Here is a 27029-nt window from a genome sequence, read left to right as displayed (position 1 = left end):
CACCGTTTCTTTCATTACTTTCGTTACTCCCTCCTTCTTTGAGTAGTATTAAGTTCACCGAGAAAAGCCAATAAAATTCAATTTTCATAAAGTCATGCGGTGATTAAACCTAGAAAGTAATTCCTTCCGGAGATCTTTAGGAGTTATCTCAGGAGATCCACGGGAATTCCTCCGGAGTTCTTCGGGAATTCATAAATGAGTTTTTCGAACATTCCTACGAGAGTTCCTAGGGAATCCCTTGGTAATTCCCTAGGTAGAAGTTTCTTGGTAGTTCCTTCAGCAGTTCCTCGGAAATTCATCCTGGATTTCTCAGGAAATACCCCCAGCAGTTCCTCGAGAATTCTTCTGGTAGTTCCTCGGGATTTCTCTCAGGAGTTTCTCGGAAATTCCTTTTGGATTTCTCCAAGAATACCCCCAGAAGTTCCTCGAGAAATCATCTCGGTGTTTTTTTAAAGAATTCAGGAATCCAGGATTTTTTTAGGGAATTCCTCCCGGAGTGTCTCGGACATTCCACCGGACTTTCTCGGGAATTCCTCCAGGAGTTCCCCGGCAATTCTCCCAGCAGTATCTTCCGAAATTTTCCGGGAATTCCTTCCAGAAGTTGTTCGAGAAATCATCCAGCAGTTGGTCCTGGAGTTCCTTGGGAATTCATCCAGAAGTTCCTCGGTAATTCCTTCATGAGTACCTCGGAATTTCGTCCTGGAATTCTTCCAGGAGTTTCTTTGAGATTTCTCTCAGGAGCTCCTCGGAAGCTCATCCTGGATTTCTCGGAGAATACCTCCAGGTGTTCCTAGGCATTTTTTCCAGGAGTTATTCGGAGATCCTTGGTGATTTATCGACAATTCCTCAAAGTGTGCCTCGGAAATTCTTTCAGAAGTTCCTCAGTAATGCTTCCAGCAGTTTTCAGAATTTCTTCCAGGAGTTCTTCGAAAATTCCTCCAGTAACTCATCGGAAATTCCTGCAGGAGTTTTTCGGTAATTCCTCCAGGAGTTCCTCGGAAATTCTTCCAGGAGTTCCCCGAGAATTTTCTCCAGCAGTTCCTCTGGAATTTCTCCAGGAGTTTCTCGGAAATTCTTCCAGAAGTTTCTCGGCATTTCCCACAGGAGCTGATTGGAATTAGGAGCGGTCACCGTAATTCTTTCATGGATTTTTTCAACAAAAAATCACTCTTAAGATTCCTCCACAAATTTAACAAAGAATTCTTGTAGAAAACCGTGAAAAAATCTGAATTCTACTTTGAAATAACTCATAAATTCGAGATTCTTTTAGAAATTAGTCCAGGGATTCCTTTGAAAGTTTCAGAATTTTGTTTTTTATTACCATATAAACACTCCGTCAAATCCGTCACGCGTTTTCTTCGGAAATTTCTGCAAGGATTCCTCCAAAAAATCCCCTAGGAATCGTTCACGGACTCTTTAAAAAAATCTTCCAAGAAAGTTTGTTACTTTCTTGTTGCTACAGAAATTTTTTCAAGCATTTTCCCACAAGTTCATCCAAGAATTCTTTCAGGAATTGCGTGAATATTTTCCATCAATTTCTTCTGTAATTCTATTCAAATATGTACATAAATTTCTTCAGAAATTTTACGCAGATTTTTCAAAAAATCTTTCAATTCCTTTAGAAATTCCAGAGATTATTTCTAAATATCTTTCAGTGGTTCATTCAGACATTTTTCCTGGAGTTTCATGCAGCTAGTTGAATGGCATCATATGGACTCCTATTGGACACTATTTTTAAAACAACAAATTTTTAAACTGCCATATCTCGGAAACCAGTGAGCCGAATTGAATGAAATTTTGAACGTTTATCAATAATATATTTACGACGTTATAAAATGTAATATTTTCTCACGGCGAATAAAGTTATACCGGGTTGAAATTGTTACCCATATAGAGGAAAATCAGTCAAATTTACAATACCACACAAAAATTACTAAATATGTTTTTCCTTTAATCTTAAAAGGCTCTGATATATCTGATTCGATATATCTTGAGAACAGAAGTGGAAAACCTTTGGATAACAACACTAAAATTTATTTACATTGATGTAAAAAAATTATTTTTTTTTTCCAAAAATTGTCAATCTATGATAACTTTTTCCAACGTTCAAAAAGTACATATGTACAATTTGTGAAGCACTAATATATTGTTAATGTATTTTCAAAATTTCATTCAATTCGGTTCACTGGTTTCCGAGATATGAGAGTTCAAAAATTAGTTGTCTAAAAATAGTGTTTTACCCGAACGGTTCTAACTTTGCGAAAGATTGATCAATCGAGCCCAAATTTGTATTAATGATGTACATATAATAGATTGACAAACAGTCAAAATTTGAGGTTTTTTGATGCACTCTATAAAAAGTTATAGCATGTTGAACTTTTTTGTGAGAGAAAAAAATAATAAACTGACACTAAATAAAAATGCTTCCACCTACCTTTCGCACCGGATTCCATCGCGCTCTTATCCTTGGCAGTGGTGTCCGCACTAACCGAACTTCCCACGGCTTTCGTTGGCGTATGATGCCCCAACGATCTGTTCATCTGCTCCCCGGACCCAGGAGTCCCCATACCGGACAGATTGGCGACACCGGTTGTCGATTGGGTCGGTGTCATCGGCGCTTTCTGCATGGTCACTGTCAACGTTGTCGCTCCGGCACCGGCGGCGACACTAGCCATCGAACTCGGAGATCCGACGGCCATTGGGCCCCCGGAAGCAGCTGCGGCAGCAGCCGCCGCAGCGGCCGCTGCATTGGCAGCGTTCATACTCTCCAGCATCTGCAGGTTTTGGATCTGCTTCTGCGGGGTGGACAGTGTCTGGAGCTGCAGCATGGCGACGCTGGCCGCCTTCTCGGCACTTTCCTTCGATGTTGTGGTTGTAATGGAGGCGGAAACCACCGGCGGTTGGTTGATTCCGGCCGCCGTCGTTGTTACCGAAGTGGACGAAACGGGGGTAGCCGTGACAGAGCTGGCGGCCATCATGCCGAGCGGAGTGGCCGACAGGGATGTCATGGCTACGATCGGGTTCTGGGCGTTGTGTTGCTGGACGGATGTCGGGATGGTGGAGACGAGGATCTGGGAGGGTTGCTGAGTGCCGGTTGGGAGTTGGTTGTGAGCGTTGGGACCGGGTTGGCCGGTTTGACCTGGATGGTGGATGGGAGATATGGTTGTACCGTTACTGGAAACCACTATGGGAGCGGTTGTCATACCGGCTATGGAGACGACGGGGAGGATGGTGCGCTCGATCTGGAGGGTCTGGGATTGGGCTGCGCTTGTGCGGTCCGCTGCTTGCGGGAGCTGGTTGGTGATGATCATCTGGGTGGTGCCCTTTTGAGATATAGCTTGGGCATGTTGTTGCTGTTGTTGTTGATGCTGCTGTTGTTGTTGCTGTTGCTGGTGATGAAGCATCGAGTCGGTGGAAGTTACGTTGATCATGGAAATGCCGGATTGATTGGGTTGTCCCTGTTGTTGAAAGACGAACTGCTGCAGGATGTTGCCAGGTTGGGTTCCGGAGGCCGTTTGTACCAGCTGGCCTGGTTGAGGTTGAGTGGTGCCAGAAACAAGTTGGTTGGCTTGCGATTGCTGGTTGGACTGTTGGAGGAACTGCTGCTGCAATTGCTGGATTTGTTGTTGCTGCGTTTGCTGATGTTGCTGTTGAGATTGTTGCTGTTGTTGTTGTTGCTGCTGTTGTAGAGCTTGTTGCTGTTGGAATTGTTGGATTGCCTGGAAAGATGATGATTAATTTAAAGTTCATCTTAGGCACCGTTTAAAAAAAAAACTCCAGGATCATAAACAAAACAAAAAAATGAAGGAATTCTCAGTAGTTAAATTCCGATAGATTTGATAGAAAATTGCTGTTGTCATTACGCCAAACGACTATTATGCCGAATGACCATTATGCCTAACGATTTTGACCCGGTTTAAAAGAGTTTAAAAGTATTGGAGGGTTTCGCGATGGTTTAACGAGAGGTTTCGGCATTACTCTCGAAGCTTGCACCGTGATTCTTTCGAGAGATCTATCCGGAGCTTTTATTAGAGTTTTAAGCGAGATTTCTCCAGAAATGCATTCTGATATTTTCCTCGTGTGATTTCCAGAGTTTCAACCGTAGTTTTTTTTTTATTTTTTTCAAACAGATTCTTACGTGATTTCTTTTGTAATGTATTTCTTAGTGAAAACCTGTGTGAGGAATACTCTGAAAGCTACGTATTAGGTATTCCGAAGCAAGTTCTTTGAGATATCGCGAAAAAAAAATAATGAAAAAAACTGGGATGAACTTCGAGAGAAATAGCGGTGGGAACTCCTTGGGCAATTTCGGCAAGAGCTCCGGGATAATTCCAGAAAGTAATTTTAGGAGAGGTTTTGAAGAATTCCTGGGAAGGAACATCGAAAGAATTTCTGAAAGGAATCCCGGTAAACCTTTTTAGATAAATACCGAAAGAAACTCCTGTAGAAAGCCAGAAAGAAACTTCAGAAGAAATCTCGGAAGAATCCTGGAAAACCACTAAAAGAAATCCCAAGAGAAACTGCGGGAGGAATCCAGGGAAACCTTTTTTCCAAAGATTTTCCCGGAAAGGTTTCTTTGAGTTTTTGATAGGACCTCTCCAGAAGTTCTTCTCGAGATTTTTCTTGGAACTGTTTTTTTTTCCAATATGTCGTCCTAGAGGTTTGTCAAAACTTTTACAAGATTTTCTATTAATTTTTCTCCCAACATTTCTTAAAGAAATTCTCCTAGAGATGTCTTCCTCAGTTCCACTCGGTATGCGATTCGAATGCTTTCCGTTTCCAAGATTCCAAGATTCGCTTTTGTTTTCCAAGATTTCTCATTGAATAGGTATCTCTCGGAACTTAGTGATCCTTCTCAGTATCGCTCAGAGAAAACTCGGATGATATATTGAGATATATACGAACAATTCCGGGAGAAATCTTGAAAGGAGCTTTTAAAGAAATTTCTGAGAAATCAATGTTGGAACTATTGGCGAATTCCTGGGAGGAACTCCGGAAGAAATTTCAGCAGGAAATATTAGCGAAATACTGAAAGGATCTGCTGTAGAAGACCCGTGAAAAATTCTAAAAGGTATTCCGAAAAAGTTCAAAGATAAATTCTGAGCGAAACTCTAGAAATAATCTTGGGAATTCAGGAGCAATTCTGGAAGAAATTCCAATACAATCTGCTTGGGAAATACTAAGAGGAGCATTAAGAGAAATACTATAAAACCACTGATAGTAATCCCAGCAAACTATCCAGCAGAAATTTCACAAAGAAATTCCGAGAGACTCTTTTGGTGGATTGCCGAGAGAATTGCTTAGGGAAATACCGGAAGAAACTCTGAGAAAAATTCCACGAAAGTCTTGGGGGAATTCACGGAATGATCTCCGCAAGAACTTGCAGGATAAACTCTAGCATACATTTCCATCAGCACACCGGAAAGAGTTTTGCACAAATTCCTGTCAGGTCACATTAAAATGACAGATAGCTGGATTCCAGGATTCATTTTTATATCAGATACTTTGGATTAAGTTCTTGGTGACATCGTTTCTGAAATGTCTAACAAAATTTCTGAGGAACAAACAAAGTTATGATCTGTGGAACATTTTCCAATGGAACCCCAAAAACCCATAAAAAGTACAACAGAGAGCTCCAATTACCTGCTGTTGCAGCAACTGTTGCTGTTGTTGTTGCTGCTGCTGAGCCGTTTTGATCTGCTGTTGCAGTTGCAACTGTTGCTGCTTGTCGGCCGGCATCATGGACTGGATGTTGAGTACGGGCGATTGGTTGATTTGTCCAGTCGTATTCATGAGCACCATTCTAAAAAGAGGAGGAAATCAACGGCTTAGAAACTACAATACAAGAGATTATCAAGCAAAAAACGTACTTTCCGCCGGTGGTAACCACTTGCTGCATCTGCTGCGGTTGGCCGATCTTCGCCTGAGCCGTGGTGATTTCGGCCGTTTTGATCTGGACCGGACCGGACGGGCGCACCGGTTGCTGCTTGGTGCGCATCTTGCCGCCCTTGGCTAGGAGGTTCTGCTGTGCTTGCACGGTTTGCGTGGACGCCGATGGCCGTATCGGGGAAGCTCCTTGTGGTAGAAGTTGCGGTCGCTGGGCTTGCTTCGGTGCCAGATGGCCGGCGTTCTTCTGCTGCTGTTGCTGAATCGCCGTTTGAGCGGCATTCGGCGATTGGTTGACCACGGTGGCTTGCTGCTGGGCAGCAGCTTGCTGTTGTTGTTGCTGCTGCTGTTGAGTGGCTTGTGCTTGCTGTTGCTGTTGGTTTTGCTGTTGCTGCTGTTGATTGGCTGCTTGTTGCTGCTGCTGTTGTTGCTGCTGAGCTTGTTGTGGTTGTTGTGCAATGGTGCACGGCAGTGTTAGAGTTTCTAAAAGAGACAGGTTGGAATTTTCGGATCATGGGAACTTGTGCATGACAGAGACAGTCGAACTTACGATTATGAGTTTGGGTGGGAGCTTGCTGAATGGCTTGCTGTGGGCTCTGCTGGATGAACATGTTGCTGCTTCCATCGGGTGCCGTTCCTCGGAAAATGATCGGGTTTCCCAAGATTTGCGGCTGCAAGTTGTTGGCTGTCCAGAACTGACCCATTCCCTGAATCCATGGAGCGGTGAACTGCATCTGCTGGGCTCCCTGCTGCTGAAGAGGACTCAGCAGTTGGGTCGCTGGCATGGCCGTCTGCGAAACTTGGACGCATTGTTGACCGGCAGCTGCGGCTTGCTGTTGGGTTAGGGTGGTTACACTCTGCTGCTGACCTGCGGCCGAGATACTGGTGCCGATTTTTTGCAACTGAACCTTTTGTCCTCCTGCACCGGCAGCTGCAGCCGCTGCGGCTACCGTGAGCTGTTTTTGAACGTCCTGTGTGGAATGGTGAATGGATTAATATTGTACAGTAAATGCCACGATAGAAGTCAGTGCGACTCAGCAAAGTACTCTTCGTGGTACAATTAAGAACTACCCATACTTACCGGACTAAACAGCAGCGTCTGCGACTGGCTCGAAGGAATGGTCGGCAGTGCGTAGGCCCCACTGAAGTTACCCGCTCCGGTACCTATGACCTGTTTCCCAGATGCGGTCGTCAGCATCTGCGAGGTGCCCTGGAAAGGTTTGGGAGCCGCGATCAGCTGGATCTGTTGCTGTCCGCCAATGCCCGGATGTAGGAGGAGCTGCTGGGAACCGTACAGCTGTTGGAGGTACTGGTTTTGGATGGGTTGTTGGAGCACTTGGACGCGCCCGTGCTGCCAATCGGAGGCGGACAGTTGTTGACCAGCAGCCATTGCCTGAAGGGGGGACATTGTATTAATAGTGGAGGATTGTGGTTGCTGCTGTGGCAGGGTTTGATGGGGATGAGGGCTCTGCTGAGCAGCCTCTAGGACCTGCATTTGCTGCACCTGTTGCTGTTGTTGCTGCTGCTCCAGGCCACCGGTAGCATTCGTCTGCTGGGGTTGGGGAGGATTGTATTCCTGCTTGACCTGGATGGTAGCACCGTTGAAGGCCTGCTGAAACTGCTGGAACTGTTGGAATTGTTGAAGCTGCTCCTGGGACAGCTGCAGGGGCACCGACGTTTGCTGTGCCACCTGCGCCGGACTCTGTGACTTCTCCAGGGTCGGGGCCGGAAGGTCGTACTTCTCGTCGAAAGTAATGCCGGCCTTCTGGGCGAGGGTTTCCAGGCACTTGAGTGATCTATCACCAGCGACAGCGCCGGAAGGACCAGTGGCAGTGGTGTTGGTAGTGGCTGTTGATGCGGTGGACGCGTTGGCCGAGGCTGGAAACGGTCTAATCGAACGTAGATGGGAAACCGTGGAAGGACTTCCTCCGGTTGTAGTGTGAGGCGACAGCTGAGTAGGAGCTGTAGATGCAGCTGCCGGGGACTGGGCTCCGGTTTTGATGGGTCTTGAACCGCCTTGCTGGGCTTCCGGTTGCTGGTTACGCAAAAGGTCGAGCTTAACAACGTTGGATTGCTTCTGGCGGATGTTGGAGTTATCCTTCAAAGGATGCTGAGCCTGCTGAAGATGCTGCTGCTGTTGATGAGGAGAGGTTTGCTGCAGCGGTTGATGAACAGACTGACGAATGTTGTTATTGTTGTTGATGTTAAGCTTCTCTTCTTCTTGCTTCTGTAGATTATTGTAATGCTCCGTTCTGAAATAGGAGAAAGCAAATGAAAAAAAGCATTAGACCACGGAGAAAGTGGATTATCGCCATAGCAATGAATCGAATTCAATTCCATTAGGGAGGAACCAAAGTTTTCATTACGCTGCTGTAAGGGAGATTTACACGACATGAAAGGATCTGCTTCCGGGCTTGGGAGTGGCTACACAAGAAGGAGAAGCCAAAATTTACATCCCAAACGACACACTTCACTAATTGGCCCAAAGTTTGCCAAGGGACGAGCTTGTCTCGATATCTCCTACCAGGCAAGAAGCTGTTATCAAGGGACACATCGTTGCCACCCCCTCCAAAGGCCCAGAATTCTTCCACCAACCTTGAAAGAGGAGAGTAAAACTCAGGATTTATGGATCTGTCAAGATTTATGGGCTTTCTACCAGGCGCTCAAACCGAGAAGCAGGACGACAAAAACGTATACAAACACAACTGCACTCGGTCCTTGTCGTTACCGTCTCCGGTTCACCCCATCCTTCGCCGCATCCACCCCAAATCTGTGCGCCTCGGGGACGAAAGGGAACGTCGCGTCGGGCGAGGAACGCTCGGTATTAAAGGGAACAACACAGCACATGTGCATTATTGCGTTGCGTTCCACCCCAAAAGTTCGTTTAATGCTTATTCGCCCTAACGGGACCTTGGTGCGTACACTTCAGGCAGGGCAGGAACATATGACGGCGGAGTACCTGCGCCTCGATGCGATGGGTAGGAGATGACTGGGTAGAATGCACTCTCTCAAAAAATAGGTCTTATAACTTGAGGTAAATGTATATATTGAAGAGTTCATCATAATAACCAGATAACTAGTTTTTCATTTTTCGAACTTTTCTTCCCAAACGGGGCATTTTAAGCAGATTCCCCCTAGTCACCTAATAGGAACATTATCCTCACCATCGATCGGTATCGGGGAGGGAAAGCATCTCTATCCTCTCTTCTGTTGATAGGCAAGGGCAAGGGGATGCTGCGCTGCCATTGCCACGCACTGTCAATCCGGAAAATGGTTCCCCACGGTTGATAGTCCATACCGACCCATGATGTGAAAACGAAAACCTCAAACGGAAGGATATCTCAAAAATTTACAGTCACAACACACTTGCGAGCGTGTGGGTGTGTCGCTTATGCGCGACCAAGAAAGAATAAACATCGTGGGGAATGTTTTAGAAAGGATAAGTTTTCAATTTCCTCCCGAGGACGATGACGACGACGCTACATTAGGGTTAGTCCCTGTTCTCGAGAGTTGTTTGCGAAGAAACATACAGGAATTAGGGCGGTGTGGAGGAGGATGGTGCTGTGATGAGATGCATCCTTGCTCTCAGATTACCAGGAGGATTGTTCCCTGTTCGGAGTAGGAGCAGAGCCATCATCGGAATATCAAGGTTGTAATCGAGTAGAAGAGTGGGTGGAATGGAAGGCGAATAAATACGTTAATTATGGAGCCATTCATTCATGTTTACGACTTCGGACTCCGGAGAGTATAGGCGAGAATTTAATTACCAAGAGATGAGAGGAATGTGGTAAGTCGAGTACTGCGTTAAATAAGAAATTGGTATGAATCTTACATTTTCGAAAGTGATAGCATTAAGGGAAGTGAAACTTTGCTCGATTGTGCACCGCAAGTCAGCAAATAAACGATCAAATTTCGAGGTCCAAAATTTTGAGTAGAATACAAGGGGTGTGACTAGTTTTACCAAGCCGAAATATCCCAAAAAAAAAAGAAAAAAAAGGAAAAGAACGAAAACTAAAGTTTTGCGGGTTTTACCGGTTTTATATGTCTTTTTTCGACTTTATTTTTATATTTTGGTTTGAGAAAACTAGTGTCGCGCCCCCTGGTAGAATATGATATTTGCATCCTATTGACAACAGAGCAATGGTTGACGATTCAACTACCGTCTCGTCCGACCTTAAGATTCAGTACAAAAACATGCATACACTGAAAGACGGCTTACGGTAATGACCAACATAAAAATGTTTTCAAATTTATTGCGACATTTACACCCATTTAGACTCGGCAGAAATTCATTATCATCACAGTCAAATTTCGCACACGACTTCGCAGCGGCTGGCATACACAAGTTCGGTTGAGATCATGACAGGAGCGTCGGGTGCACAATGTGTAAACAAAATAAATTTGATTAGTGTGAAATGTCGCTGGGAAATGATGATTCGGTGGATTCTCAAATAATCACAGTAGTCTAAACATTGATGAGAAACCCAATACCATGCCAAAACGTGATCATCGACCGACCAACGCTTCTTGAATGCGTTTTGCTCTCTCCCACATCAACCGGTTTGATAGCTGAGTGGTAGCGTGCGAGACTGGGGATCTCGAGATGCATGGTTCGAATCCGGTTGCCAACAGAAACTTTTTTTAATTGAAAATCGGTCCATGGTAAAATTGAAAACATTAATAATCTGTTGAATTGAAACGAAACTCAGTCTGCCCAAATTTAGTGGCGTTTTGTATTTAAATTGACCCTCAGAATAGTAATTTTAACCGCAAGCCGTCTTTCAGTGTAGAGAAGCGGGTTCAAATCTGTGCTCAATAGGCTGAACGGCAGAATAATGGATGGATTGGTGAGCGCGTTTAATGCTACCCGAGCAGGAACAAATAACTGACACATAACTGCAGCATATTAAAGTCAGGTATCATACCAAGATGAGGTATTGGTCGGTTAGCCTGGCATTGAAAATAACTAATTTTGGTATTGTGTAGGTATTTATAAAATACCTCAACGAGTTATTGGTTTGGTATTGAGAACTGCTTGAGGTATTATTCAGTTATGGAAAAATCACTATTTGTATGGAAAAATCGTCGATTATTATTAAGGTATTGCCATACCTGATGTCATTATTAACGTGTTATGCACAGAATACACACCAGTTATTATTTTAGGTATTTTACCTCTTATGCAGGGCTACTTAATACCTCATTCAGGTTGTAGGTATTCGGTTTTCCGTACCTGAGTTAGTTATTCTTCATCTATTTTCTCCTGCTCGGGTATTTATTTCATTGTTAGCTAGTGAGCACCCCATATTGTTTGATTGTAAGTACTCTTAAAAGTACTATTCTAATAATCATGAAATTTTTGCTAGTATAATACAAACATAACTAGATACCTTCTGTCAATTCCATACGAAATTCAACAATAAACCCTCCAAGGGCTGAAAGTCTCTTTAATAAAGACAAATCAATCAATCAATCAATAAACCCTGCAGGTATGACTACTGAAATTTCTACAGCAATTTCTTCAGGAAATTTTCCAAGAAATTTTCAAGAAATTCTGCCATGATTGCCTTTGGTGTGTGAGAAATCTTCAGGAATACTTCCATTCCTTTAGAACAAAAAATAGTTCCCTTTACAATTTTCTCGAAAGTTTTTTCGATATTATCATACGAATTACATTAGAAATTCCTACATGAATTCCTTTTGAAAAGTTTTCAACGGATGTTTTTTCTCGCAAGTATATCTTTCATGGATCGCTCAAGAACTTCTTGCTTCGGAATTTTCAAAATGTTTTTTTTTATAAAAGGATCCTCCAGATATTTTTTCTAAAATTTCTCTAGGAAAATTTTCGTGGATTTCCTTAAACAAGCCTCCATACCTTTTTTTCAAGAACCTGCACGAGAATTCCTCCATGGATTCCATCAGAAATGCTTTCAGCGATTCTGAAAAGCAATCAAACGTTCTTCTAGAAATTTCTCAAGATTTTTTTTAGAAAATCTTTCACAGACTGCTTCAGAAATTGTAACAAAGCTTGTACATAGTTATTGAAGGGATTTTTTTAGAAACTTTTTCTTCAAAAGCCCCTTATGAGATTACTTCCTAAATTTATCCAATGATTCATAGTCTAAGTAAATCTTCTGTTAATGTTTTTTTTTTTCAAAATTGATCCAACCTCGATAAATTTGAAGATCGTGTTTCTGGAGTAATTTGTAAAGGAATACAAATTACTCCAGAAACACGATCTTCAAATTTATCGAGGTTTGTTTTAGAAAATCCTTCGGCGATTTATTTTTCCATATTTCTTTCCAGGGATTCTTTGACAAATTTCTCCAGGGCTTCAGATATTCCCTGCAAGATTTCTCCTAAAATTTCTCCAAGAATTCTTTTAGTTTGATTCCTATGGGATCCTTCTAAAACTCCACCATGAATTACTTTAAAAAAAGGACACGTTTGATGCTTCCAGTGAGCTATTCGGTCTTTGAAAGAAGCACGACACTAGTCAATGGACTAGCATGCAACGTCCAGTGGCACAGCCGAAAACATTTCCTGACAGCTGTGGCGGGAATCAAACCCCCGCTCCCCAGCACGATGCAACTTAATGCTAGGCCACACGGCCACGAAGCCACATAGAAATTCTTTCAGAAATTCCACCTGAGAAATTCTTTTAGAGATTCGTTTAAAAAAATAATCTCTAATTTCTCCAGGAATTCGTACAGAATTTTCAACAAGGATTTCTTTAGAAATTCTTTCCACTATTCTTTTATAAATTCTTACAGCGGTTTCTTCATAATGTTTTTTTTTAGGTATTTCTTCAGAAATTTGTTCAATTATTCCTTCAGTCCATTAGAAATTTGTGCAAGAGTTGCTGTAAGGATTCCATTCAAATGTCTAGACATTACTTCAGAGATTTATCCAGAAGAAATCGAGCAGCTATTCCTTCAGAGATTCTTTTATTACTACTTTCTGTGATTCAGGCAGAAATTTTAACAGGAGTGCATACGAAGATCCTTTCAAGACCTCAGGAATTTATCTCTAAGATTTTCTTCCAACGATAACTTGCATAGTTCTTCCACAGATTTTTATAAAAAAAATTTGAATTTGAAATGGGGAAACTTACGTATTCTCGGCAGTTTTGTTCTCTTCGCCATGGTTTTTTTTTTTTAACCTGTAGGTCTCAGAGTTGCCCTCAAATCCTTCCCAACTAAGCTGAGTTATATGCCCAAATTTCAGGCAATTTGGCCCACAAAAACCCCCTATGACGAAGAGAACAAACCTGCCGATAATACCCATCGTCACCCTATCTCAAGAGTTATTTTTAGGGATCTTTCGATTGCTTATTTATACGTTTCTCCAGGTTTCATTCGATGATTTTTCCAGGAATACTTTTAGGAAATTCTCCAAGGATTTAATTTAAGGATTTCTTCAGGAATTATCCTATAAATCTCTCATTTTTCCGAAAAGTTTCTTTAGGTTTTCCTCCAGGAAGTTCTTTAAAAAAACAATTTACAATTGCTTAAAAATTTTCCATAGTATTTCTTCGGGTATCTTTCAGAGATTTTATCAAAAGTACTTCCTTAAGATTTCTACAGGAATTCTACCGAAGATTTCGTAAAAAAAATCCTCTGGGTATCTTTCAGATGTTTCTGCTGGCATTCCCTCTATTTTTTTTTTTTTTTGAGAGGATAATTTTTTCTGCATTTTAGGGATTTCTTCAAAAAAAAAATTCTTAGCTTTTCCTTACAAATCCTACGGAGATTGCCTCGCAAATTCTTCCCGGAGCATCTTCAAGAATTCTTTGAGAAATCCCATCAGTAATTTATGCAAAAAATTCTGTAATTTTTTTTAGAAATTGCTCTTGATGTTCCATCAGAAACATCTCCTAAAATGTTATTAGAGTCCTCTGAAGAATTTGTTCAGATATTCCTCCTGGGATTTTTCAGAATTTCTTCCAGAAATCACAAAAAAATACTGAAAAATCTTTAAGGAATCCCTAGGGGATTGTTAAACGAATGCCGATAAAAAAAAACTCTTGGAGATACCTCCTAAGAGGATGGTGGACACAAATTCCTGAAACTATTTCTGACGTTAGCTTTTGATTGATTCCTATATGAATACCTAGGGTAATAGAGAGGAGAATACCAGAAGAAACACCTTAAGACACCTTCTACCTTCTCTGAAAAAGAATCTTTACAGGCGTATGAAGAAACTCTGCATGTAATTCCACCAAAAAAATGCTTCAGAAATTTCTGGAGAAGTTCCTGGAAAATCCGTAGAGGAATTTTTGAATTCGTAGAAAACCAAACACGAACAATTTCGTGAAAAATGCTAACGAATAGATTTTGGGTTATTTTTCTGCAGCAATCGATAATTCAAAATCTTTAAGAAAATCCCTAGAAAAAGGTCTCAAAACATTCAAAGCAGTGCGTGCTCAAATACCTGAAGGAACTGGAGTAATTTCCAGAAAAAAATCATGAGAATTTTCAAACGGAAGGAGCCTCTGGAGAATTTAAAGCAATAATTTCTGAAAAGTTTGTGTCAAAATTTCAAAAATTCTGAAGGAAACACTTGAAGGCATTTCTGAGAAAGTTTCCAAATTTTAATGAAAAAAAAACCCTGGTATTGCGTCTTTTGAAGAAACGTTTGGGTGAACTTCTAAAGAAAACTCTGTAGGAATTTATAAAAAAAAATCGAAGAATTCCAAAGAAAAACTCCTGGCAGAAAGTCTGACAATATTTCTGGAGGAATTTATTCAAAAATGTTTCCAAAAATACACGAAGGGATACAAGAATGAGCATACGTATCAATCCTTGAACGAAATTCCAATAGAATTCCAGGAGATATTAAGGAAGAAAATTCTAAGGACTCGTGGACCAGTTTTAGGATGAATCTTTTGAGAAATTCCTTGAGAAATTTATTAAGGAATTCCAGGAAAAAGTTTTCCAGAGTAATCCTTAATTTAATATCTGGGATCTCTACTGGAATTTTTAAAAGTAATTATGGTTTATATTTAGAAGGAAGTTCTGTAGGGATTTCTGAATACATTAAAAGATAAATTTCTTATGAAATCCATGTAAGATTTTTTTTTTCAAACTCGAAGAGAATTTTCTGATAGAATTCACGGAAGGTTTGCTGACAGAAATTTCTGGGAGATTTTCTAGAAGCATCCATAGCGATTTCAACAAGAATACATGGAAGATTATCTGAGAAAAGTTCTGCAAGAATCCCTTCAAGAATTCCAAAAAGAATGCCTAGATATTTTTCAGAAAGAATACCTAGAGGAATTTCTCCAGGCATCCCAGGATTTTTTTTGCGAAAGTCCTGGAAAGATTTGTGAAGCCAACTTTGGGCGAATTTCTAAGAAAAAAATTATAGAATATTTCTAAATGTATTACTTGTCGAAGCTCTGAAAAAATTCCGCAAAAAAAATTTAAAACATACTTTGACAAATTCTTAAAGGAATTTTTAGAGGAATTTATTTGGGAATGTATGAAGGAATTTCTGCTGAAATCTATGAAAGGTTTTTAAAAAGATTACCCGGAGAAACTTACAAAAGAATCCATGAAAGAACTGCCAAAGAAATCCATGAAAGGTTTTCCAGGATAATCCTCGGTTAAATATATGGAGGGATCTCCAGAGGAATTTCTTAATTCTGGTTTATTTTTAGAATTAAATTCTGGAGGAGTTTCTGAAGAAATTGAGGAAGACATTTCTTAAGAAATACATGTACAATTGAAAAAAAAATCACAGAAATTTCTGAGGGAATCCACGGAAGCTTTGCTGAAAGAAATCCCTGGGACATCCATAGCAAATTCAAAAGAAATACATGGAAGACTATCTCAAAAAAAGTTCTCGAAGAATCCCTTCAGGGATTCCAAAGGGAATGCCTGGAAATTTTTCAGAAAGAATTCCTGGAGGAATTTCTCCAGGAATCCCAGGATTATTTTCTTGTGGAATTTCTGGAAAGATTTGTGAAGCCAACTTCGGATGAATTTCTAAAAATATATAAGGAATATTTTGTTACTGGACGAAAAAAACATTCAGACAGAATTTCTTAAAAAAATACTTTGAGAATGATGTTTATTAACCTGGGCTTGTTAGGGGAATATCTTTAACGAAAAAAATCGTGTTAAGTACTGTTCCTTTGAATTCCACTAAGAATTCTTAGTGGAAATCAAAGCAACAGTATTTAACACGATTTTCTTTTTTACTTACTTTGAGAAACTTAGAAAAAAAACTATGAGAAACAGAAATTTTAAGACTCATGTCTATAGGAAACCATGAGGAAATATCTAAAAAAATCCCTGAAGACATTTCTAAAGAAATTTGTGGAGCAAATTTCTGATTGACTCACTGACAACTTTAAATGAATCCCTGGAGAAATTTCTGATGAAATTGTTGAAAGAATCCCTGATTGAAATTCATAAATATTTCAAGTAAGGGTTTCTCATGAATCCTTTGGGTAACTGCTGAAGTAATTCTTAGATTAATGTTTGAAGAAATTCCTGAAAAGCTTCCTGAAAGTTAGGAGACTTTCCAAATGAATGAATCATGGAATGATTTATCAAAACAGCAGCCAGTTCCTAACGAATCCATCGAGAAATTTCTGGAAGATTCTCTAGCATTTTTTTTTTAAGGAATCCCTGATTGATTTTCCAAAAGAACTCCTAGAACATTTTTAAAGGAATTTATGAAGGAATTCCTGGAAGATTTTCTTTGAAAAAAGTCTCTGCGGGAATCCATGGATGGTTTTCAAAAAGATCCTTAGAGAAATTTTTGAAGGAAACTCTGTAGGCATTTCGTAAGGGGCAGATTTTTTAACAGAATACCCCGAGAAAATTCGGAATGCTCAGAGTTTCTGTTCTGTCAGGTTCTACTTTTGTTAACTAACTTAAAGATGTTTTGGGCTATCCAAGAACTTAGGTTGTCCAAGAACGTTCGCTAAGATCTACAAACGTAATCAGTGGATTGTTGTTACATTACTGATACAGTGCCCTACAGGTCCATGCAGAATAGTTCCGTAAAAACAAAGGCGTTCTAGGTCATCCATGAGCTTCACCGAGTAAAGGGCTTAAAGTCTACAAGCGTAAACAACGGATTGTTGTTATATTACTGATACGACGCAACATTCTACAGGCCCTTGGAGCATAATTCTGAAGAGAAAGACTTTTCAGAGAAGTTCTAGGACATCCAAGAACTTCCGCGATTATAGGTATGTAAATCTACAAGTGTAGTCAACGGATTGCTGTTACGTTACCGATGCGGTGTTACATCCATGGCTGATAGTATCAGGTATCAGGTATCAGTAGGTCGGCTCTAGAGGCACGTTCTCCTCCATTCGGGAAATTTGTGCCATCGCCATGAACACGAGCCTATTCATCATTTACCTGACGGAGAAGGGAAGGAAAAAGGATAGGACATGGGAAAGGACAGGTAAGGGAATAGGATCGTCATACTCGCAAAAGCGTACCACAATGGGTTCACATAGCGTCCTGAAAAGGACACTGTAATAACGCATAAGCGTACCACAATGGGTTCAAACAGCGCCCTGAAAAGGGCACTGCTATAACGCATAAAGCGTAAAGAGAGCCTATAGCTCTTTACCACAGCGGGTCATGAACAACAGAACGTCCTGAAGATTCAGGTTTCTGAAGTCAGTTTCACTTAATAAGTGTTTCCCGAGTACTCGTAAACGCAATTGCGCAAAAACTGGACAGTTACATGTTAAATGATACGAAGTTCCATAATCGGATTCACAGTCCTGATAGTTCTGTAGAGAACTAGTTTCCGAAGATGTTCTTGGTAATCCAAGAACTTTCACGAGTAGGAGCCTTAAGATCTACAAGCGTTATCAATGGATTTTTGTTACATTACTGATACTGCGCAATATCCTACAAGTCCTTGAAGCATAGTTCTGTAGAGAAAGAGTTTTCAGAGTTGTTCTAGAACCTCTAAAAACTTCTGAGATGAGAGGCTTGAAATTGTTTGTAACATTACTGATGCGGTGGAACATCCTACATGTCCATGGCGCATGGTTCTTTAAAGAAGTACTTTCCCAATGTGTTCTAGGTCATCTAAGAACTTCCGCGAGTAAAGGCCTGAAGGTCCACTTGCGTAATCTATACGGTGCAACATCCTACAGGTCCATGAAGCATTATTCTGCAGGGAACAAGTTTCTAAAGATGATCTAAGTCATCCAAGAAGTCCCGTAAGTAAAAACCTTAAGATCTACAAGCGCGCTCAAAGGATTGTTGTATTCATTATGCGATTGTGAGGTGTGTTAGTGATAATGTGATAAAATGTATGCTTTTTTATACAAGCTCTAGTTGTCTGGGAAATGCATCCTTAGCAGCTGCTTCCTGTGCAAATGTCAGTTCAATTCGAAAAACTTGGTTACAAATGAAAAATAAAAACAAAAAAGCTATGTTCCAAGCTTAAACCCTGAGGGGTATTGTAACCTGATAAGGCCGCCATTCTGAAATTTTCGGCAATTGGCCCCTCGCTAATGAACAAATTGGCAAGGGGTTAAATATTAATCGCAGTCAACACGAAGCATTTCGAGCTTCACACAATGGACCCGGATTTAACGTGTTCCGCCGATTGCGGACAGAAATGCGAAGCGGGCTCCATTTTACAGTTTCCTCCTTCGTTACTATTCCTGTTCCAGGGTTATCCGACAAACAAAAGATCGCGTCACGCCGGGAGGTAGGAAAGGAAGGATGTCGGATGCAATTCACCCCCCTTCGCTGCCCAACATCCTCCTCGTGGTGTGGTGGTTCCTCTTTCGTCCAAGAAAGGTGTGTGAAGTGCAGTCGTCATCCTGGAGGCCCTCGGCTTTTTGATTGTTTCACCTTCTTTCGTCGTAGTTTTTGGGATCTTTTTCGTTTGAGGGCAGCTTGCCGCCTCCCAAGAGCGCTTGCTTAACCTTCACATATACGCGTGTTGAATGCAGGCAGTCCGGCAGACCTCGAAGACGCACTTGATGATAGCCGGACCAATCCAAAACCAGTTTCCAAGCTTCTGAGTGCACTCCTTTTTGTGCGCGTTTGGTCTTCTGTAAGAGTGGTGTTATTAATACAGGTCGTCTTCTTCGGTTCCCCCCGATACACATCAAGTCGGAGGAGAACAATTTAAACGATTCAATAATAAGCCAACCCCGAAAGGGACGAGAGATGACGGCGTGCGCAGGCTCGGAGCTCCGGTTGACCGAAGAGGTGGAAAGGGCTGCGACCGTCGACGACAGCTCAAGACCCAGTCGCAGTCTGAAGTGATCTCCGAAGGCGTACAAAAAAGAGCATGGCGTTGATGACGCGACGAAACCAACAACAACAAAAAGAACGATGAAACGAGCGATGACGGGCGATAGCAGTAGTATGATGAAACTACTTCACCTACCACCGACCACACCATCCCATGAAAGAGGTCTGAGAAGAGCCGATGATTGCATTCTATGGACGGTGCATAGCGGCAGGGGTTCCTAAACTTTCCCAAAATGGGACAATTTATAAAACGTTTGCTTCCGTGGAAAATCTTCATAATTTTACTGACATCAACCGGTGCAGCCAGGTGACCAACTTTTCTGTGTCTATCTGTGTCTATGATGAGTGCAGCTGCAATACCATCCCAATCAACTGCTTTGTTGGATTTGAGCTGATGAATTGCATTCTTATCATCTTTCGACCTGGAAGTTGGATCATGTTTGCCCTCTACTGCATTGATGTAGTCTTTCCTTTAATACCTTGATCTCTCTGCCTACGCTCTGCACGCCATTCAAGTGCTCATAGAAGTGCTGCTTCCACCATTTAATCACCTCACGGAACAACAGTTCATTTTTTCGCTCTCCGCTTCGTGGCAGTGATTTTTTCCTCTGGTGTTTCTGCCATTCTACCGTGTTCCATGCTGCAGCATTACAGCCCGCTCTGTGTTTTTGTTTTTAGAAACCGCTCGGCATTCCTCATCGAGCCACTCGTTCCGTCGGAACCGTTACACGTACCTGACGGTATTGCCGGCTGCGTCGTTTAGGGCTGCTTTTACTTAACTCCTGCAGTGGTGTACTAAAAACAACATGCATAATTTACAAATTGTAACATGCAATTTTTTTAACAAACACGTTTCTTGAGTACGAAGAATCTTTTCCAGTGTATTGTAAGGTTTTTAAATAAAATAAAATAGGTATTGGTTTTAAAAAAAGGAATTTGTTTCAAAATGATTATTCACAGGCACAATGTTATAGGCAGTGCTAAAAATGTCATTTCAACATATCTAGATTCATTCACCTACAGCTCATTTCAGAAGCAGAGCCTGAAAATATGGTATATGGAAAACTTGTGCGGCTAGACTAGTTCTACAAGAAAGTCACGGAAAAAAACCGCTCTAACTCCAATATTTAAGGTAAATGTCATCGACTACCTTACAAAAAAGTCAATTGATATTCATCATGAATATAATGACCTAACATACCACCGAAAATGAGTACGGTTTTCCGTGACTTTCTTGTAGAACTGCTCTAGCCGTATAAGTTTTTCATATACATACCATATTTTTAGGTTCATGTTTTAAAATGAGCTGTAGGTGATCGAATCTAAATATGTCGAAATGACATTTTCAGCACAGGTTATATGAGCTTGGAAATTCTCCGGCAACTTCCCCCATTCATGCCATTCATCCACTAGGTCGTTTGGAAAACACTGCACTACAGCATTGGATAGTGATTATAGGCTATGATGAAATCGTAAAATTAAACGAGAAGCTCTGCTCGTAATAACACAGCAGAAGTGAAGAGCGGAAAAAGACACGATTGATCGTCATTTTTCGGGGGGAATCCGGTCCCCTTGCTTTTATCGCAAAACGGAGAGTATGAATTCTTTCACCCTCTAGAGTACGCCGCTGTGGACGTCTCCCCCGAACCATTAAACATCGTTTCCCAATACATTTCCTCGCTTTCTCTTCAACATATCTTTCAAGTAAATCACACACACGCCCTTTTGCTTGGAAGCACGTTGCGAATGAGTGCGAAAATGGATAACCTCAAGCCATGGCGTCGTCGTAAAAGTTTGATGTACGACCTTTTTGTCGTCCAACCATTATCATGCGATCTACCTACCCTACATACGGTTGTTGCTGTCGTCCGTCGTAATGGCAAAGATTCTCGAATGGCAGATCTTCGTATTGGTAGGGTCAGCAGCGTAGCAGTATGCAGCACAGAGATCCTTGACCATCGGGAAACAAATGACAATCGTCACAGCGAGGATATTTTTGGGCTTAACTCTGGAACGGATCATCAATCATTTTAATGTTTTTTTTTCGCATATGTATGGATGCACAAAATAAAGAAATTTTACTGATTAATCTGTGTAAGTGTTACTTATATGAATGCCTGGCATTCCAAAGAGAAGCCTCTTTTGTGTCGTAAGCCAGAATTTCAATTATTTGGAATTTCTTCCAAAACAATAGGTATTCCACAAAAAAAAAAAATTTCACAAGGAGCTTTACCAAAAAGAGATTGTTCCAGAAGCACATTTTACGTGCTTTGAGTAATTTAACCAGAAACTGGTATCAATGCAGCGACTTTTATTTTAATAATGAGTTTCTGCTGCGGTTACTCGAAGAATTCTTTCATATATATTCCATCTCATCACGAGAATTATTTAGGTATTTCACCAGAAAACCGAAAAGAGAACTCCTTTAGACTTTTAGTGCATATTCATGTTACATAAGTTTTCCGGAATAGGTCCTGATATTCAGAAAGGTGTAATATGAAACACTTCGTAAGGTAGAAATCTACTTAGTCATTTGCTCTAATTCATATGCGCAAGTTTTTGCCAATTAGTTGGCAGTTTGTCCGACAGAGGCGCCATCTAAAAGTAGTTGCGATAAACAATCATCAGAAGAAGCTCTCATAAAATACCAACTGTTATCCCAACTATCCAACTAACAATTGAAAGTCACAAACAAGCAAGCTTGCTTAATAATGGTAATGATAGCTGAACTAAAATTATGCTCTACATGTTACTGTTCAAATGATTTTTCAATTAAGAAAGTAGTCAATGTTCGACTTTCCTCATCAGTATCAACAATGATAAATTAAAACACTTTTCAAAAGTTTAACAAGAAATTTATTCGACAAGTATTGATTCCTTAACAAAAGAGTTTAACAAAACATTTGTCTGCATCTTATTAAGCTGATGTATCGATAAGCATATGCTCCTGAACAATGCGCTTTTCACTTGTCAAATAAACGCCTTCAGTCCGTCATAGTTTGACTCGGAACTTTGTACGGATTATGGGATAAATCATGGCTAAAACTGTATAGACAACCAAGTTATTAAAGAACCAATATTTTAAACGAATCACATAAAGTAAAACAGTATAGAATTATGTAGTTTAACATTGAGTGCTAAGAGACGTAATCAACGTAAAAATGAGGCATTTATTTATTATTATTAGTCTGTAACAAGATATCTTGTACCTTGATTATTATATTTTTTATCTTCCGCAGCAGTTCGATTGTACGAGACGCTTGGATGCATGAGTAGAGCATGAGTAGATTACCTGAACAGATGCTGTGAATGCACCTTGTCCAAGACCATATCGCACCACGTATTGTCATACATTTTTGAAGATCGATATTTAATAATAAAAATAAAAACATATTCATATCGCAATTAGTACGTCTAAAAACAATATCTTCAATAAGGGCCAACACTTTTTGGCCGCATTCGATACAAGTTTTCTCACCGTGCGATAAAAATACTGACAGCGAAATCAGAATGGAAAACACGTGTTTTAGGCTGAACAGCTGTTGAAGTATAAGGCGTTGTTCAGTTGATTACCACGTGCTGTGCTAATTCACCACTGCTGAACACAAGTTCAGGAGTGATCATTATTGAGTCATGGGAAGATTATGTTTCGCTTTGGGTGCTTCATCTCACCATCTCTAGGATGGCGCAGATAGGAAGGCATGCGGCTGGCAATCGACAGGTCTCGAGTTCTAATCCGGATTTAGGTAATTTTATATGTAATTCTTATTTCATAATAGGTGTCCTCAACATGAGAGCAAATAATTACACTCGTGAGAGTTCAACATTTTTGCATTTCATTTATTTTCAGTCATTTTTGCCATAGCTTAATAACAACTTTCCTGTACATTTGTAAAACGCTTTGAACAACAAAAAATTAAGTTGGTGCACAACATGATGCTTTATAACTTCTCCAAATTTGTGTTAACAAAACCCGAACAAAGGTTGTACGTGAAAATAATTCAAATGTTATTCAACATTATGCTGAATTAATTCGTCATAATGGTGCCTGTTAAATGAGTGATTGTTAGTTGGGTATCTCTGGAAGAATCCCTGGAGAAATTCATGAGAGAATCTGTAGATATCTCTACAGTATCAACATGTACAAACCTAGAAGAATCTATGGAGGAATCACCGGAGCCATTCCCAGAGAAATCCTTAAAGCGATTTCCCAAAGAATGCCTGAAAAAGTTCTTGAAGTATTCACAGAAGGAATACCAGCAGGAATTTTTAGTAAAAAAAAACCTGGAGGAATTGTTGGAATTTCTAAAAGATTTCAAACATGTTCTTATGCACAAGTCCGTACAAAAAATCCTGGGAAAGATTTTAAGAAGAATTCCTGGAGAGAAAGAGAAGTTCTTCCCATGATGAGTTCCTGGAGGAATATCAGGATAAAATCTCTGGACAAATCCTTGAGGAAAACCTTGAAAAATCCTAGCGGGAGCAGCTTGAAGAATTCCACTAAGGACTCCATATGAATGGCTGAAAAAATCCCTGGGAGGATCCCAGGAATAACCTATCCTGCAGAATCCATGCATTCTGATAGAATCCCAGGAGGAATTCATGGAGTCATTCTTTGAGGAATCTCTGGAAAATTTCAGGAAAAAAATACAGAAGCGATTGCTTGAGGAAACACCTCACTGGAGGAATGCTTGCAGAAAATGCCTGGAGAAATTCCTAGAGAATGCCTACAGAAATCTCTGTAGGAGTCCATAGAGGTAATGCTGAAGGAACCCTGGAAAAATCTCTCATTGTATTGCTGGAAAAATCCCTGGTGCCCCAAAAAATCTGGAAGAATTTCTGTAAAATCAAGGTTTGTAGAAATTTCTTGGGAATCCCTATAGGAATTGTTACAAGTATGAATATTTTTGATAGATAAATAAGACAGAATAATTGTTAAATGTGTTATGAATTGAATATTAGTACGTTCTTTGTGTTACATGTATTATTTTAACTTGTAAATATTCCCCTGATTTAATGTGCATTTATAGGGTTCTGGCACAAAAAAAAAATCATGAAATGCAATCCTATTTTGATTGCCAACTTTCAGGCCATTTTGTGCAGCGGTTAAGTACTAGAGATACAAGCTTTTCCCTGACACAGACTTCAAGTTATAGAACTCTTATTTTAAAACTCGAACTAGGGTGCCCGATAAGGATTGAGTTTCCAAGACAAAAAAAAACCATGAAAGCAGCAGCAATGAATGTCAACTAAAATATGAACTACTAACTAAAATACAATTCCAGGATGATTGATGGACCCAAACCAATGAAAGACACCTCGTCATCCTGTGATCGGAAGGTGTTATCCATTTGGATAACAGGGCACATTTATGTTTTGAGTTGTGTTGTGTAAATTTTCTGTTGTCTCCATTTGCGCATTTGTAAGGTTATATGAGTCGTGATATTTTGGTACTTTGTAATATTTTTTTGGAATAGAATTCCTGGTTAAATCCTTAGAGAAATCCCGGAAAAAAAATTAGAGGAATTCCCAAAACCACTGCTTGAGGTATCCCTGAAGGAATCCACGGAAGAATCTCTGGAGAAACCTCTAGAAGAATGAGTGAATAAGGTCCTACAGGAATCTCTGGAAGATTCTTCAGGTTTTTTTTGTCACTTCCTAGAGTGAGTCAAGAATCATTTTCGGAGATTAGGAGATTTGCCCAACAAACTGCAACTAGTTTTTTAGTATGTTAGCCAGAAATTATTTAAAAATACAGAAAATCGAAATATTGGGCAATTTTTCCAAATTTTGCCCACACTTATTGAACTGGTTTGACAAGATTAGGCATTCAGCTATTATCAAACAAGCTATTTTTTTTTGAACGACCTTTCATTAATGGTCTAACCTCTCTGCTACAATGCAGCTGTGTCAATCTCCCCTACATCTCTTAAATGTAATTCTCTGCAGATGTTCAACTGCCCAGGGTCCACCCATCGAGTTCGGTTGTCCAGTTTCCTCTCAAAGATGATTCGATTCACATTGGTTGGCGTCCATTCTTTAAAAAAAAACTCCAAACTAAAAAAAACACCCTCTCCCAGAAATCACCATCAGCGAAAAAAAGTGCCAAAAGCCTGCAAGATAAATTTCGATGAACATCCAATCCAGCAGAGCGACAGTTCCCTCCAACCATGAGGGGTGAAAGCCCATAGCGAAAAAAAACTCTCACCCCTGCCCACAGGACCTCGTCCAGGACCAGGACAGGAACCACTTCCACCAACCAGTCAACCAAGAACGCAACGCAACTCCGGATGCAGAGACGACCGACACATGCCACAGCTAGGCAGCCAGTCGTCAGGTCAGAGGTTACAGGAAGAAAACTTGTCCAACCGCCGCGCAGCCCGTGCCGAAAGGCATCTCGCTTGCTTGCTTGCTTGCTGCAGATGGCACACGACCAACCGACCGACCGAGTTGGCACTCTCTTACCCCTTTTGCGTTACCCGTTGTTGCTTTTGCTAAAAGTTTCGATAAATTCCTGTAACGGGACTAGTTTTGCTGGAGTTTTTTTTTCTTCTCTGGGTTCTTACTCGATTTTCTGTTTCAGTCAAAGCTGCATCACTTGATGGAGTTTTTTTTTTCGCTGCTGCTGCAACACATCTCCGACTGGTTAGATTCGGTTTCTAATGGCTTTCGAAAGGGTTCTGAGCGCGATAAGTAGGGGGTATGGTGGAAATGTCGTAAATTGGGATAAATGTAGGGAATTTGTATGCAGTGTCATTTAGACAGATGGATGATGCCTTCCAGAGCTGGGAGACTGCAAGTTGGCATTATTATCTTGTTCTGCTTCTCAAAAAATCAATTTGGGCAACAGTTTAGCATATTTCGGCCCGCCCAATCAATATTGTTTTTCCCAAGCTCTCGCTTTAAATTTCGCAGCGCAGTGAACTTCAGTTCAATAACTTTTCTGTCCTTCGGTAGAACCGTCTCGTCTCGTCATCGAAGCTTGTATATTTCTGTTTTTTTTTTCGCCCCTGCTGCCATATCCTCAGGCAAGGTTTATTTGCACTGAATACAAAATGCGAAAACCATCTCAAGACGAGGCGAGACGAGCTTGAAATGGAATGCAAAAAAACGACGAGAAAATCACATTTTTCCATCATTGTAACTTTAAATATTACTGGCGGGAGTCGTTGGCTACGTTACGCGTGTTGTCGAGCTTAGCACTTTGCAAAACCCAGAGTATTTGAGCGAAACATTTTTCAATTTAAATGATATGTTGATATGTTGATCATGTTCTGAATGTCGTCAATCATCTATTTTGACATCTCAATGTAATTATTTTTCCTTATTTAACTTTGTTTAACCGTTATGTGTCCGACATTTTTTTTTGCTTTTTTCTACACCGTGCTTTTTAAATGGGCGCTGGGTACCCGGGTACCTTGTCGGACACATAAGGGTTAATAAGGGCTTTTGAAGATAAGCCCACTTTTAAAAATAAATCGAAGATGTGAATGATGGTTAAAGTAATTCCTCAATTTTTTATTCCATTCAAAATCTCTGGAGTTCCAAAATCGACCCTATTTTCTTCAATTCATTGTATCTTAATCATTGTAAAAATAATTTTTGAAATGTTCCTAAAAGCTCGACTTTAAAGATATTTTTTAATATGCTCAGCTCAAATGGTCACTTACACCGCAAACATGTTACTCAAAAGTAGTGAAATTGTTCAAAAGCATGAAACCTTCTACAATAAACTGGTACCTGGTATACCTGTATATTATACAAATTAAGGTACTAGAGGCTTCGGAGGATAACGCACTTGAAACCCTCCGGACCTCCGAAAACGCCACCGAAGCCCACTATGTATAAGAATTCTGACTTCTCTGGCTTCTTTGATAGAGAAGCCAGAGT

General features: G+C 40.5%; 1 protein-coding gene across 2 annotated transcripts in view; it reads right to left on the bottom strand.

The window, feature by feature from the left end:
* Positions 1–27029, bottom strand: part of LOC109424065 (polyhomeotic-proximal chromatin protein-like) — a 186810-nt gene that overhangs the window by 106329 nt on the left and 53452 nt on the right. Inside the window, exons 2-8 of one of the 2 annotated variants that reach the window (XM_062842191.1) lie at positions 7391–8138; positions 6968–7279; positions 6437–6857; positions 5871–6369; positions 5644–5803; positions 3206–3719; positions 2435–3139 (exon numbers count right to left, since the gene is read on the bottom strand). In XM_062842191.1, coding sequence (XP_062698175.1) covers positions 2435–3139; positions 3206–3719; positions 5644–5803; positions 5871–6369; positions 6437–6857; positions 6968–7279; positions 7391–8138 — 3359 coding nt within the window. Of the gene's footprint in view, positions 1–2434; positions 3720–5643; positions 5804–5870; positions 6370–6436; positions 6858–6967; positions 7280–7390; positions 8139–27029 lie in introns of both variants that reach the window. The other variant, XM_062842190.1, reaches the window with a different exon arrangement.

This window comes from Aedes albopictus, chromosome 3, assembly GCF_035046485.1.
Source record: "Aedes albopictus strain Foshan chromosome 3, AalbF5, whole genome shotgun sequence".
NCBI lineage: Eukaryota > Metazoa > Arthropoda > Insecta > Diptera > Culicidae > Aedes > Aedes albopictus.
Note: the sequence above shows the minus strand (reverse complement) of the source record. Positions and strands in the feature narration are given on the sequence as shown.